This window comes from Chanodichthys erythropterus, chromosome 13 (genome assembly GCF_024489055.1).
Source record: "Chanodichthys erythropterus isolate Z2021 chromosome 13, ASM2448905v1, whole genome shotgun sequence".
Classification (NCBI taxonomy): Eukaryota; Metazoa; Chordata; class Actinopteri; order Cypriniformes; family Xenocyprididae; genus Chanodichthys; species Chanodichthys erythropterus.
This window is the reverse complement of record NC_090233.1, coordinates 20,289,348-20,305,812: the sequence shown is the minus strand read 5'-3', so window position 1 is coordinate 20,305,812 and position 16,465 is coordinate 20,289,348. Positions and strand designations below refer to the sequence as shown.

Here is a 16,465-nt window from a genome sequence, read left to right as displayed (position 1 = left end):
TATTGTAACGTACATTTCCGAATTCAAAAATCAAGACTCCAATTGAGGCATTTCGTTGAAAATGTATAAAAGCATAATATTTCCTCTTTAAAGGGTTAGTTCACCCAAAAATGAAAATTCTGTCATTTATTACTCACCCTCATGCCGTTCCACACCCTTTATTCATCTTCAGAAATTAAGATATTTTAGTTAAAATCCGATGGCTCAGTGAGGCCTGCATAGGGAGCAATGACATTTCCTCTCTCAGGATACATTAATGTACTAAAAACATATTTAAATTGGATCATGTGAGTACAGTGGTTCAATATTAATATTATAATGCGACGAGAATATTTTTGGTGCGCCAAAAAAAACAAGATAACGACTTATATATTGATGTCCGATTTCAAAACACTGCTTCATTAAGCTTCAGAGCGTTATGAATCTTTTGTGTCGAATCATGATTCGGATCACATGTCAAACTGCCAACGGCTGAAATCATGTCACTTTGGTGCTCCAAACAGCAGATTCCATACACTGATTCATTTATGCTCCGATGCTTCCTGAAGCAGTGTTTTGAAATCGGCCATCACTTTATAAGTCATTATTTTGTTTTGTTTTTTTGGCGCTCCAAAAATATTCTTGTCGCTTTATAATATTAATATTGAACCACTGTACTCACATGAACTGATTTAAATATGTTTTTAGTACCTTTATGAATCTTGAGTGTCATTGCTCCCTATGGAGGCCTCACGGAGCCATCGGATTTCAACTAAAATATCTTAATTTGTGTTTCGAAGATTAACGAAGGTCTTATGGTTGTGGGACGGCATGATGGTGAGTAATAAATGACAGAATTTTAATTTTTGGGTGAACTAACCCTTTAAGTGCATAGAAATCTGTGCAGCAATTTTGTCAGAGGCACAAGTCGCAATTATTTTCAGCTGAACCCAAAAGCTCCTTTCGTAATATTTCTTGTGCAAACATTTGTTACTGAAAAACCAACAGTCAAAGCGTAATAGCTAATGACAACCTTTTTGACTCTTTGATTTGTGCTCTAGGCTCACAGAAGTGTTGAGCTCAGTCCGGGTGTAGCGTGTGGTGCGGGGACATCCACACACGTCCTGAAAGCACAGCTGCGTTTGAGGAAGGCCTCACAAAGATCGGCAATGATGACATCATTACTGCCTTCACTCAGGTCTCTGTGAAACCTCTCCTGACCCACACCTTTCCTCATCACTCTCTCTCTTTTCCTGTAGTATTTCTCTCAGCTGTGTGAAACAACCCCAGCTCTCACTAACTCTGCGAGCAGGCAGGAAAAGAGCCAAAAAACACAGCCGTAAAAATAAGACACCACTCTGGAAACACCATCAAGGCCGCCATGTTAAACTGCTGCTGTCTACAGCAGTGACCTACATAGTGAGGACTACGCAGGCATGTTACCAATAGCAGCTGTGTGTTCCTTTTGCCTGCACAACAAGTTTCTCATTGATTTTTAAAGAGAAATGAATGTCTATTTAATCCAGTGATATTGAAGATTATGCTGCATAAAAATGAATGAACTTTATTATCAATATTGAAAACAGTGTTGCTTCCTAATATTCTTAATATTTTGTGGAAACTGATACACTTTTCAGGATTCTTTGATGAATAGGAAGTTAAAATGAACCGCATTTATTTTGTAACATTATAAATGTATTTATGTGTATGTCACTTTTGATCAAATGCATCCTTGCTGAATAAAAGTTATTTCTTTAAAAAAAAAAAAAAAGAAGCTTACTGACACCAAACATTAAACAATAGTGTACATCCCTTTTAATAGCATTGATGAAAACAGCTTTGCTAGGGAATAACAAACATCTGCCAGGATGGTTGTAACACACTGCATAATGTGCGTAATGATCATGACATGATGTTGTGCTGCATTTGCTGGATTTAAAAATTTGAGTAACCGACATGCTTGCAAATCCATTGAGTCAAAAGGTTGAATTTTGAGTTGACCTCTGTGTCAACTGGGCAGCTATTCCTTCCTCCCTTTACGTAATGGAAAATATGACTGCTGTTGGACCCCACAAGTATGCCTCAACACTTTAGGAGTTCTTTTGAGTCTCCATAGCAAATGGCATAACAAAGCTTGAGAAGTGACATTGATTTTTTAAAAGAGAAATGGGAAGGGTTTCTTACATAGGTTGCAGGCCCCTGACACTGGGTTGCAGTTCTTGTCGTGACATGGACAGGTCTGGGCACAGTTCACTCCAAACTGACCAAACTCACAGGTCAGGTTGCAGCTAAAATGAAAAGAAATGCAAAGAGCACTGTGAAAGCGAATCAATACAAGCATTGTGTACAAAAGCAACAAGAGTTTCCAGTGAAAATGGAACAAGGTAGTTTGGGGAATTACAGGCAATTATGTAGATATTGGCAATGCAAATCCAAGAAAAGAAAAGAGGAATGAGCATTTATAATAAATGAAACAACACAGAAATTCTCATTAAAAGACACTGAACTGAAACTGACGAAATATTTAAAATGTCTTTCAGAGAAAATGGAAGTATTGCGTAAAAAATACATTTTATTTTAACGTGTTTTCTGCTCTTGTCTTCAATTGAGTGATGTTTTATCAATTGACGATAATATGCAGATTTAAGAGCAGTTTGTGGTCAGTATTTAGATAATAAGATTTAAATAATCTCATCAACTAAAGCCGCAGGAACTTTACCCAGGAACTAGGAACTTTGGGGTAGTACTCGGTGTGTTTTGACCGCAGGAACCATGGTCTAAATTAAGTTCAGGGTAAAAAATTCCCCCTCAGAAAGTCCCTGCTCGCTAGGTAGAACTTTTTCATAGTTCCGAAACTTTCAAGGGTGGGACTTGAGCACTGAACATCCTGATTGGTTGAGATCACACAGCATTTTGATTGGTTGACTCCACACAGCATTTTATTTCAACCATCGTTTTTTAAAAGTCTGTTGTGGTGCGTGCAGTAAGAGTTGTTTGCTATTTAAATCAACAATGGAGTTTAAAAAATACGACGAGGTTCAGGCTTTATTAAGCTTATATGCAGAGGACGAAATCCAGCGGGAACTGGAAAGTCGCGTGCAGTCCTACGTCACCGGGCTATCTTCACGGTACTTTAGACTGCTATGGAAACGCAGTTAGCAATAGGTCTCGGGGAAAAAAGTTCCTGGGAAAAATTGTTCCAGGTAATGTCAGTGGAAATGCGGCTATAGTGAAATGAACTAATTTGGCATTTGCTAAAGGAACCATTTGCAGGTCAATATGCAAATGTTACAAGAATATAATTTTAAATTTTGAATGCTGAACATCCATCCATCTCCACTCCACAAGTTTGGGGTCAGTAGGATTTTTTCAATTTAAATTTTAATGTAATTAATACTTTTATTCAGCAAGGATGCATTAAATCGTCAAAAGTGACAGTAAAGACATGTATAATGCTACAAAAGATATTTTTAGCTTCCTATTCATCAAAGTGATTCTACAAAAATATTAAGCAGCACAACTGTTTTCAACATTGATAATAATAAGAAATGTTTAATGAGCAGCAAATAAGCATATCAGAATGATTTCTAAAGGATCATGTGACAATGAAGCCTGGAGTAGTGATGCTGAAAATTCAGCTTTGCATCACAGGAATAATAATTATTTTTTATTTTTTTTAAACGCTAATAAAAAAACAACAACAATAGCTATGACACTGTAAGACTGAAATGATCTTCTGTACAAAGTTTAAGTGGAGTCTGAACATTTAAGTGATTCAGGCTCATCAATATTATTCTCCTTCAATCACTGTAATCACAGATCATGTTGAATTTGTGTTTCACCCAAGTATCATCATGTCTTTCTATGATGGACATGTTCAATTTACAAAGAAACAATGCACATTTAAACAGGTTTGGTCTCCTGTTTAGCAGACTGCAATTTGTTTAAAGTTACTCATCTTTAAACTATTTAGAATGACTCTGTTTATTGTGTGATTCATTCGTTAATGAAAACAGGCCTAGGTATCAAGATGACCTAAATATATGTGTGACTCAGAGATGTGACTTACTACGTCCCATAGAAGCCAGGGTCACAAAGACACTCTCCTGTGGCAAAATGGCAGTCTCCATTAAAACAATGGCTGCAGTCTTTTTCACAGTTTTCTCCATAGGTGCCATTAGGACAGCGCACATCACAGCTAAACAAAGAGAAAAATGGCAGAAAAAGACTGAGAATCAAATCATCAATTCAAAGGTCAATTCCCAAAAAATACTGAAGGAGTTATATATGAAAACTGAGAGGTGAATTCACTAAAACGCTTTACGCACTTCTACTTGGGCATGCTATTTTATTGCAAAAACCTGTTTTATTCACTAATTCGCAATTCATTTTAAAAAGGTACATTTTAAAATGTATTATAATAGAAAACAGTCATTTTAAATTGTAATAATTTACTACCTTTCTGGGTCGAATTAATAGTAATTATTTTATTTTTTATTTAGGGTTCACTGTCAGCCAAAGATCCATACCGATCTCCAATCCATCCGGGATTGCAGTGAGAACACTTCCCATCGATGCGGTTGCAGAAGTGACCATCCTTGCACGGCGGACACTGATCTTTACAGTTCTCTCCGAAGTATCCCTGCATACACATCTGATCACATTTTGTCCCGTTCCATCCACTCTCACACGTTACACAACGACCGTCTGTCACCTTACAGGGCTGCTGGCCTTTACAGTGGCCACATCTGAATTGACGGCAAAAAGAAAAGACCAGGATTGTCCAGGTATGGTCAGTCAAAAAATAAAGAGAGCAAGTTATAGCAGTAAAATCAATAACATATAAAACTCTGAATATGAAATATTCTGGAATCATTTAAACGTTTTGATCACACTTTATCTTGATCGTCCACTTTAGACATTCTACTCACTATAAGTAACTTTGCAACTACATGTCAACAAACTCTCATGTAGTAGTGTTGACATAAATATCGATATTTCGATATGTATCGATACTGAATAAACCGAAAGCGGTTCCAATTCTCCTTTTCTGCAGTATTGATTCACCGATACCAGCTGTGCGCTTTCGCTCCCTCCTCCTTGTATTGCTCATGATGTTACTCATTCCCACAGGTTACGCGCTCACACCAAAAGTGATTACACCAATGATCTAAGTATCGTACACATAAAGCCACCTCTCAAACAGCTCGTGAGTACCAAATTGACTTCTTTTTCGTGGCTTAATGGACAAATACGTTCAAAATTATGTCCAAATGCCTGAGTGCTCTGGTAAACAGTATGGAACATAAATAGTTTAGAAAGAAAACGCATGCCGTGTTCCCTAAATTATCTTTATGTTGGTATATATGGCAGTTTTCCCTGTGGTATTGATAGTTTTCAAGGTATCGTATCGAAGTTAGAAATTCCAGTATCATGACAACACCACATTAGAGTATTAGTAGACTGTTAGGTTAGGGTTCGTGTTAGAAGAATACGTTTACATGTAGTTGCAAAGTTACTTATAGTTAGTAGAATGTCTAAAGTGGACTATCAAAATAAAGTGTTACCAGATTTTTTTAATATTTTTGAAACGAGTCCCCAAAGCTCACCAAGTTGCTTTTAGTTGATCAAAAAAATACAGTAAAAACAGTAAGATATATTTTTTGCTGAACTTTCAGCAGCCATTACTCCAGTCTTCAGTGTCACATAATCCTTCAGAAATCATTCATTTCTTCTTATTATAATTTTCATATTCTTATTATCATATAATACAAATTGATAATTATTTTTGTGGAAAATTTTTTTTAGGATACTTTCATGAATAGAAGTAGAGCTATTTTGTTACATTATATTATGTCTTTACTGTCACTTTGAATTTTAATAGTAATTTCTTTCAATGATCAATTAGCGTCGCACACCTGTAGGTCATAGATAGGTGCATAGGAAAAAGGACTAGTAAAGTCAAAATATGAAAAAAAAAACAAGAAAATCCTGCACACTTTCAACTTGCAAAACAATAAAGAAGGTTCTTTATTAGCAAGGTTTCGATCGTATGATCTTTATCAGGCATCAACATTGTATTCAAACTCCATTGTATTTAAAACATGACAAATCACAGTGAAGAATCATCAATATCCAATCAAGATTAGTGATTGAATAATCAAGTAATTAGTAATAGTATATAGAATAGTAATTTCTTTAAAATAGGTCTTACCCCAACCTTATGAATGATAGTGCATCAAGGTCTCCTCAAAAATATTACGCAGCACAACTGTTTTCAACATTGATAATATTAAGAAATGTTTCTTGAACAGCAAATCAGCATATTAGAATGATTTCTGAAGGATCATGTGACACTGAAGACTGGCGTAATGATGCTGAAAATCCAGCTTTGCATCAGAGACTGAAATTACATTTTCAAATATATTTCCATAGAAAACAGTTATTTTAATTTGTAATAATATTTCACAATATTACATTTTTTTATGGCATTTTGGATCAATGCAGTGTTGGTGAGCATAAGAGACTTTATTCAAAAACATAAAAAAACCTCAATGATTCTAAACTTTTGGCTGGTAGTGTATATTATTTTTGCTCACCTGTTTTTGCAGTTCTGTCCGTAGAGCCCAGCTGGACATGGTTCCCGGCATAGCTTTCCTCTGTATCCGGGTTTACAGGTACACGATCCATCTGCCGGGTTACACTTCCCGTGAACGCACTGACAGTACCGCTCGCAACGTTGACCCCAAAGCCTCTCCCTACACTGACATCGGCCTGTAAACTGCTCACAAGGCGAGTTGTTACACAGACATTGAGCGCCGCAATTACGGCCGTACCAGCCAGGGTTGCAGATGCACCGGCCCGAGCTCTGATCGCACACAGAGTTGATGCTGCAGTAGCAGTTGTTGTTGCACTGAGGTCCCCAGTAACCGGCATGGCAGGTGCATTTGCCGGTCTCCTGGTCGCATTTCCCTTTTTGACAATTGCAGGGCTTCTCGCAGTTTTCACCCCAGCGGTTGGGATAGCACGTGCACTTCCCGGTCACGTCGTCACATTTACCGTTAGGGTGGCACGTGCACATGCCCTTGCAGTCTGGACCCCAGAACTGAGCGGGACACTCTAGGGGAGTCAAAAAGATGCACAGGTTGTAGTTTACAGGAAAAAGAAATCAAATTACGAATGACTTACTTCTAGCTTCTGACCAAGGCTGTATCTCAATACTAGTGTTATTTGATCTCAGTGCTGCGTTCGACACTATAGATCATAAAATAGATTGACTACAAAATTACACTGGTATTCAGGGACAGGCATTAAGGTGGTTTAGATTGTACCTATCAGACTGTTACCATTTTGTATATTTAAATGGGAAAAAATCTAAGATAATATCAGTAAATTATGGAGTGTTGCAAGGATCTGTGCCCTCTGCTATTTTCAATATATGCTGCCACTTGGTAATATTATTTGAAACATGTTTACATGTTTGCTTGGCATGTGAGAACCAATGAGGTTCATTCTCGTGTGTTACACGAGACCTCCGCAAGAGGTTTGTTCTTACGCATCAAGCAGGTTCGGTTGAGCTTCTGTTTATGTTCACTGATCAATGTTTATATGTGAATAAAATCCCAAATTACATCTGTTCATCATATAAAGTGATCGAGTCTCTTCAAATTTTGACTAAACCACTCAATTCATATGGATTAGTTTTACAATCTCTTTATGAACTTTTTGGAGCGTCAAAAATGTAAGTTGCATAGCTGTCTATGAATCAAAAAGATCTTCATTTGTGATCTGAAGATGAACCAAAGTCTTGAGTGAGTAATTAATGACAGAATTTTCACTTTTTTGGTAAACTATACATTTAAATGTTGAGCAGCAAGCTCATTGGCTGCAGATGCAACAGGAAACAATCAGCTTGTGTGCAGTATAGTTAACGATCTAACAGTCATGAGTTTCATGACACAACTTGGTATATATCTGCTAAAAGTTTATTTTGTCAGTTTGTAGTAGTGCAAAGCTAACTGAAGGGCAAAAATGACTAAAATTAGTTACTTTAATCTGAAAAAGACAAAAAGAATCTCACTTGTATCACAACTTGCCCCGAAATATCCATGACGACAGCGGCATTCGTTCGGACGGACACACACCTCGTTCTCATTACAAGTGAAATTGCCTTCGCAGAGAGCTGAGGAGACAAGGACATAGTCAAGATATAAATCAAGGAACATGACACTCAGGAAGTGATCTAACATACAGGAAATGACACTTACGTGTTAAACACTCTTCACCTTGCTGCGCCCATCCGCTGCAACACGTAACCCCTGATGACCTAACGATAAAATGACAAATCAAGATAAAAGTATTGGCTTATTAGTTAAGGAATATTCAATTTATACAACATATAGCTGATATCTCAAAGGACAGCTGATCATTAAACGTTTGAGTCAGCATATTTTGCAGATGCTTTCAGCAAAGTTTCAACTGTCCATGAGAGATTTAAGCATGTGGCTCATGAGGAATATTGCAAATGTCTGGGTGCCATCTGTAGCTTCTTTTGAGCTTCAAAAGCGCAGATGTTTCAGATAGCAAATCCGTATCCACTCGCACAAACACAAGCGTAAGCATTCATTCCATTCTCCACCCTGTCACAGACAGCAGTCATGCGAACCAGACATGCCGTTTGAAGCGATAACTTCATTGAGTCGTCAGATGTTGAGAAACACAGAGTGGCTGGAGCCAAAATAAGGCCACAGCCTGATGTGATTAGTAATGCAAATGTCCTGCATTAGGCCAGTAAGTCAATCTAATAAACAGTCTGGACTTCAGTGTAAACAGATATTTAGAGAACGCTTTGAAATTGCTTGTCGGAATATTCAGTTTTCAACTTATTTAAAGGATTAGTTCACTTCAGAATTAAAATTTCCTTATAATTTACTCACCCCTATGTCATCCAAAATGTTTATGTCTTTCTTTCTTTAGTCGAAAAGAAATTATGGTTTTTGAGGAAAACATTCCAGGATTTTTCTCCGTTTAGTGCACTTTTACAGGGTTCAACAGGTCGAAGGTCCAATTTGCAGTTTCAATGCAGCTTCAAAGGGCTCTACATGATCCCAGATGAGCAAGTGTTTAAAATGCGAACATGCAAAGACTTGGTCAAATGGTCTTTACAAGAAAACGTAAAACAACGATGTTGAAGGAGAAAATGAGATTGAGTTTTACTATGGTACTTCATGCGTGACTTTTCAACGTGATTACGTAATTTGTGCAAGACGAGCATTTGTGGTTAAAAAGTATATATATATATTTATTTTTTTAGAAAATGGCCGATTGTTTCGCCAGACAAGACCCTTATTCCTCATCTGGGATCGTGTAGAGCCCTTTGAAGCTGCACTGAAACTGCAATTTGGACCTTCAACCCATTGATAACTGCTGAAGTCCACAATATGGAGAAGAATCCTGGAATGTTTTCCTCAGAAACCCTAATTTCTTTTCGACTGAAGAAAGAAAGACATAAACATCTTGGATGACATGGGGGTGAGTAAATTATCAAGAAATTTTAATTCTGAAGTGAACTAATCCTTTAAATACAATGTTCTGAAACCACAATATAGCTTTTTGTGTGGAACAGACTGAAATTTGTGTCGCTGAAAATCTGAAGCTCTCAGATGTCATTGGCAGTTCTTCATATGCACCAGATTTGAATATAAATTTTCAGTGATTAATGACTGAAATTTGTTTCATTCCTCACATGAAGCTATCATACGGTTTCAGAGGAATTAAAATATAGTACATGAGTCATAACATCTCCTTTGTATTCCACAGAAGAAAGTAAGTCATAGGGGTTTGGAACGACATGAGTGAGTAAATAATCACAGAATTTTCATTTTTTGGGGGGTGAATTGCTCTTTTAATCCGTCACATATGATCCCGGTGGAATTTTTCATGTGTCTGTGGTGGATGTTTTATTCAAAGCATCTCACAACAGGCCTGCTGCAGCAACATATTGTTGCATGCCTTTCTTTTGACTGAAAATCATGGGAGGAAGAGGGAGAAATGGGTTTGGGACACAATGAGGACCTGATTCAAACCTGTGTCTCCCATATGAGCGTCCCAGCACAATGTGCCTAAAGGTTTCGACATGTTTATAGACTAATAAACTACCTTTCGAAAGTTTGGCGTCAGTAAGATTTTTTTTTATTAAATTGGTCAAAAGTCACAGTAAAGACATTTGAAATGTCACAAAAGGTTTCTGTTTCAAATAAATGCTGAAAAAATGTATCATGGTTTCCAAAAGTATTTTAAGCAGCACAGCTATTTTTAACATTTATAATAGTAAGAAATGTACCTTGAGCAGCATAATAGCAATTTAGAATGATTTCTGATGGATCGTATGATGCTGAAGACTGTCAAATAGAAAATACAAAATGCAGCCTCAGTAAGACTAAAAAAAGCTTACCAACTTTTGAATGGTAGTGTATCAAGCGATTCAGTGGATATGTGTGTATATTGCAGTGCAGTTTCATTTAAAGACTCTCAAACATTCCATGCATTAAAAAAAAAAACATTTTTTTTTAAACATTTCAAATTATCCCTGCTATCTCTACTTCGAGTGGCTTCCACTTAAAATTTAATACTCTCTAAGTGCTTGTTAGATACAAGACATAGCCGCCCCTCATATTCCGCCACATGTGACCTCTGAGAGGCCTTGTCCACACTTTGGCTTCCTCTGAGGCGTGGGGGCCGCTCTCTGCCTTCAGTCAGAGTTTGTTTAGCCTATGTGTGCGTGTCTTACCCAGACATGATCTACATCACAGCCCTGACTTCTCTGCTCTGTGTCAAACCGAACACACACACACACCACAGAGAGAACGTGAAGATAAGGCCGTGGATGAAAGCTTAAACAAATGGAAATTGAGCATCAGTCAACAGCTGGGGGGCCAAACTTGATTCAGCAACAATAAAGTCCTGTATGGAAATTCTGAAAATGTGAACTTCCTGACAATGTCTGTGGTTTGTGAGAATCTGTGTTGTTAGAATACACGTTAGATTGTATCTTGTGGTTTCCATTTTGATCTAAAGTACAGTGATAGCCATCTGGAGCCAGTAATCGCAAAGTAAACAAACTTTTAAACAACTGGGTAAACCATTCAGCCCTTAACACTGCTTGTAGAATTCCCCTAAAATGCCTGCTGAGCTTCAATGCAACATGATTTTAAGATAAACTATATTCATACATCTAAATCCAGTTTCTTTTTTTTTTTTGGTAACATCCCCGTTGTTAAAAAAAAAAAAAAAAAACTGGTTTGCTGGTTATGTTTTGAAGCATGGCAGCTGGTTTAGGCTGGTTCAAAGCAACTAGCTCCAGCTCAGGACCAGCATAAACCAGCTCAAACCAGCTGCCATGTTTCAAAACATACATAACCAGAATAAGCTGTTTTTTTCAACAGGTATATAGTGCTTTGAATTATTTGATGTTATTAATTGAATTTTGATGTTATTAATATTGTGGCAATATAAGTGGTAGACCGATATATATATATATTGGCCTGGAGTACATTTCCCGTACAACGATGCAATTTGCTGCTTAAAGGTGAGGTAAGCGATTTTTCAAAAAGGCTGTTGGATGCTGATATTTAAAATCAACCCAAACAAACCCACCCCTCTCTTCATTGCTCCGCCTCCAAAACTCACCCTCCAATCCTAACCACCCAGCTCCGAGTCGGTCTCGAACCCCGATCGATGCTGGCAGGCAAGGCGAGAGCACTAACAATGATGCTAAACACCGCGTTCTCTAGCGGAAGTCTCAACGCGCAGTGGTTTACCTGCACAACTCTCGCTATCTGGCCACTGTTACACGCAATGCGAGAGTGGATGTCTGTCACAGCTGACGTGCAACAAAATAATGCTTCATGAAAAATAAAGCACAGATGATGAAGGAAGCACAAAAAAAAAAAAAAAATGAACATACAGTACACAAAAGTAAATACAAACAAGAGTTTGTTGTTAGTTGCCAACAGCACAGCAGCTCCAGACAATCAATGACATTCCAACCCATCGTTACTCACATGTGAAGCGGAATCAAAGCAGCCTCTGCGTCTGTTTTCAGGCCTTCCTGCTTAGCTCTCTCACTTGCCCGGTCATAAACCTTCATTCCAGTGATATTATTTTGAGCTCTTTTGTATTGTGTCTCATCTCTCTTCCTGCATCTCTCTCTGTTTTTCTATAAATCTCCCTCTTGTTCATTCTCTCTCCTCGACACCCCATAATGTTGATTGGCTACACATTTGTTGTTGGTGTCAGCCCGACTAACTTCCAAACAGTGTTTTTGAAAAATGACTTACCCCACCTTTAACTACCATAGTACAATGCATCGTTGAAGAAATCAACTAGCTAGTCACGACTGTTCCCCGAAACCATGTTGTCTCAAATTTGGTTAATGATGTCACGCATTTGGTGGAGTAATAACTTCTTATAATGAATCCGTTTGAGATCAAATTAATGCTAGATTTTTTGCTATATATTACTGACTTGGCATCTGAGGACTAATTCTCATTTTTCTCAGTTATTTTGCTTTATTTCCAGATTCAATCATAGGCTCCTCTTTGCTGGAACTATGGTTTTGGGAAACACTGACTCATTGAACTATGCTGATGACGACAAAATAATGCTTTTGGGAAATGCACCCCAGGTCAATTAATCTACCATTTTGAAACTATCTGCAAGTTTACCATGACCAATTGATTTTTGTGAATTTTAGCAATTCTTTGGCATATTTGGCAAACACTACCATTCAAAAGTTTGGGGTCAGTAAATGTGTGTTGTTTTTTAAAGAAACTGATCCTTCGCCGGGAGTTTGATTGAAAGTCGATCTAACCAATCATAATGACGAATCCACCATTTTGTCCGACAAAGCAGTCAGAGGAGTTAGTAGATTAATGGCGGTGGACTTGAACTTGAAAAATGGTGTGGACTGACGTCTTTCCGCATTTGAAACAACATTCCTTGTGATGTTCATTCATGCTTATTTGATGCTATAAATGATAAACTAGTAAACTAATAAACTAGTAGGAAGAGATGATTGATTCACGAGCCGCTTGAACTGAGGCACTATAGCGATCTGTCATGACACATTAAAGAGCCACAAAATGGTATTTATTGTTTAAATTTCTTTAAAAATGACAAAATTAGAAATTTGAGACCTTGTTTCATATCAAAAGTAACCTGCTCTGTCTTGTATGTCGACGTGTTGTCAGTGTCCTCTTTGCTCCGCAATGTCTTTTTCACTGCATGAGAACATGATGTGGTGTGAGAACAGCATGGCTTGTCGGACATAGCAACAGTAACTAAAGGGGGCGGGTCTTTGCGAACGGTCAATTAAAGGGATAGTTCACCCAAAAATGTCAGTTTATGGGCCCCACTGACTTCCATAGTATTTTTTTTTTTTTTTTCTGCATACTATGGAAGTCAATGGGGCACATCAACTGTCTGGTTACCCATGTTCTTCTAAATACTTTCTTTTGTGTTCTGCAGATGTTCATACAGGTTTGGAACAACTTGAGGGTGAGTAAATGATGACAGAGTTTTCATTTTTGGGTGAACCATCCCTTAAATACTTTTATACTTCCTCTGCAAGGAAGCATTAAATTGATAATAGGTAACCGTAAGGACATTCATAATGTTCCAAAGGAATTCTGTTTCTTTTAAACTGTTTATTCATCAAAGAATCCTAAAAAAAAAATAATATGATGATAATAATAATAAATGTTTATTGAAAAGCAAATCAGCATATTAGAATGATTTTTGAAGGATCATGTGACACTGAAGACTGGAGTAATGATGCTGAAAATTCAGCTTTACATCGTAGGATTAAATTATATTTGAAAAGATATTACAATAGAAAACAGTAATTTTTGAAATTGAAACAATATCACACTTTTTTACTGTATTTTTGTTTCAATAAATGCAGCCTTGGTGAGCATATAAGAGACTTATTTTAAAAACAAGCCCAAACTTTCGAATGGAAGTGTATATGTAGGTCATTTCTTTGATGGGGCAACACTTTTAGTCTCACTTGTTGCCCAGGGCGAGGTAAGACATGACAAAATAAAATAAAATTACCAAGTAGTCCATGATATATGACTAATATAAAGAAGAAAAACTACAAATGAACTTGATCATGCATTTTCATTAAATGGAAAAGAGCAGGATTGATATGTTCCTAATAACTTCTTTTGTGTTCCACAGGGGGGAAAAATTATGTAATTTGAAGCAAATTTTCTGCAGAAGGTTGGACAGACCAAATTTAGACATGTTATAACAAATCACCCAAACACTTTTTTTTTTTTTTACCTAAAATAATTTGTTTGAAAATGCATCCAATGCATAAAATTCAATGATGAAATGCTTCTGATATCAGTATTACATAAGCTATCATCCATGCTCATTTGATTTAGGTGTTGCAGTTATCCATTCAAACGTCAATCACTAGTTTTGATCCCTCCGACACCTGTGTGATACTTATTTGTAAATGTTTGATTCATTTGGACGTCAACATCGATCAAGGCTGTGATGAGCCTTCTACATACATCCATTCTACTTGATGAAATGTAGGTCATGGATACAGTGTTGTGACTAGATGTCACACCCTTGATGACCTCTGTGTTTAGGTTAGAGAAGAGTTTAGAATCTGTAACGATTGTGGAACTGCACAGATCTTTTAGTTTCAAACTCTATAAAAATAGTAGGCCTCAGTAAATTGAAAGTTTATTACAAGTTATTTGATATCAAATGATGAATGTTTTTTTTCCCATTTTAGTTAATATGCATTTTATGGGCTTTTATTAGTATTTTATTACCAATTAATTAATTATTGTTATTTTACGTAGGTTTTTATGCAGTATCTAAACTGTGCCACGACTTCAGTGCTTGAGTAATTGGTGTCGCCCTCTATCTCTCAATGTGTGTCAGTGACCCAGATGTGAAACGGGGTGACTGACACACATCAGATTCAAATAATTTGCTGTTTGGAACGTCATCAAAAACAACTTTCTGTACAGTTTTAAAAGTTAAATCACTACTTTTCTGTGCACTTTCATACACTAGGCTTTAATTAATAAGTATTTAACATCAAAAACAAAACTATAAGAAATAACAAACAACTTTGCCCTATTTTTAAGATTAAAAAGATTAATGTAAAAGACTAATGTGAAATCTTAATTTAACATACTTTTTCATGTTTTTTCCTTAAAGCTCACGGAAATCCTTGAATAATGTGTGCTGCATTTAATAAACTTGTCTTTGATTTAATAAAATTAGATTTTCATACCTATTTATAGGTTACTTTTTTTGCTTAACATCATGCAGAGTCTATATGTGCAGAATACATTAATGCTTTCTATTTTCTTTCCTCCTAAAAGTTACCCAACTTACCCCGAAACTTTGCACACGTTCCTACCCTTTGGATTGAGTTCTTGACTGAAAACGGGACACAAACATAGAAGCAAAAGCACTAAAACCGCTAAAGTGCCCTTTAGATCCATGGTAGAAGAAACAGCATCTCTCCATGCGCCTCTTCTGCTCAGCATTCCTTTCTTTTACAATCGCTAGAAGTTCTGATGGGATATTCTGTATCTCCGAAGTCTCAAAACCTTCGACTTCCAGCGTTTGTAAGTTACTTTATCCGCATAAATCGTTTATCCACTCTCTTTCGGACACCAAAGTCTGAGGCAGAGGAGAGAAAAGAGGAGGAGAGGGCGCACAGAAGTTATAAAACCAAACAGTTATTCCCTCCGTCCAGCCCCAGTTCCTGAGAACTTCTGCTTTTATTATGCACTCCAAACACTGGTGGATGTATCTGGTGCATCGCTGGAAACTTCTGACACTCTTATATTCCCGATTTTTCGCTCTTATTTCCAAAATGAAGATTTTCAGAGAGGTTATGCTACATCAAAACATGTCAAGAAAAAAAAAGGTCTGCAAAACTTTATGTGCGTCCATTTTGGAAAAGAAACGGGGACTTTAAAACGGACCGTTGTTCTCTTTTCAGAAGGGAAATTCCTAATTAGTGATCCTATCTCTGGCTCTGGCTCTTGGGAATTCGGTGTGCCTGCTCTCTTTGGCGTGCAGCGGTTTCCCAAATTCTAACCGAAACCACCAGAGCAGCTCCTCATCGAGTGGGTGTGACTATAGTATATGCTTAGGATTTAACCATGGATCCATCCAGGCCCCCCCTTTACTAACCTCCTCAACATGCCCGCGCACGAGCGCATTCACGCGTCTCCTCATATATACAACAAGTGGGTTAAATACATATCATGAATGAAAATAGCAATTACTTTTGAATAAATAACTTAAAATAGCTATCATTATAAATTAATAATTTTTGGATATCTCTAGAAGTTTTGTCAAGTTAGCTGAGTCGTTCACCCCGTCTTGTCAAAGTAAATTATTTTAACTATGCAACGGCTCCCCCCGCTGTTAACTTCATGGA

The 16,465-nt window shown here is 37.1% G+C and overlaps 2 protein-coding genes across 2 annotated transcripts in view; one reads left to right on the top strand and one right to left on the bottom strand.

Annotated features, from left to right (window-relative positions):
• The window catches only part of scarf2 (scavenger receptor class F, member 2), a 33,359-nt gene extending 17,005 nt beyond the window's left edge, over positions 1 to 16,354 (bottom strand). Inside the window, exons 1-7 of the mRNA XM_067407389.1 lie at positions 15,406 to 16,354; positions 8,247 to 8,305; positions 8,060 to 8,161; positions 6,579 to 7,098; positions 4,509 to 4,727; positions 4,049 to 4,177; positions 2,164 to 2,267 (exon numbers count right to left, since the gene is read on the bottom strand). Coding sequence (XP_067263490.1) covers positions 2,164 to 2,267; positions 4,049 to 4,177; positions 4,509 to 4,727; positions 6,579 to 7,098; positions 8,060 to 8,161; positions 8,247 to 8,305; positions 15,406 to 15,560 — 1,288 coding nt within the window. The 5' untranslated portion in view covers positions 15,561 to 16,354. The remainder of the gene's footprint in view (positions 1 to 2,163; positions 2,268 to 4,048; positions 4,178 to 4,508; positions 4,728 to 6,578; positions 7,099 to 8,059; positions 8,162 to 8,246; positions 8,306 to 15,405) is intronic.
• prodhb (proline dehydrogenase (oxidase) 1b) overlaps positions 1 to 16,465 on the top strand; it is a 53,699-nt gene that overhangs the window by 2,074 nt on the left and 35,160 nt on the right. The window contains exon 2 of the mRNA XM_067407393.1: positions 1,041 to 1,177. The gene's annotated coding sequence lies outside the window, so the exon portion shown is untranslated. The remainder of the gene's footprint in view (positions 1 to 1,040; positions 1,178 to 16,465) is intronic.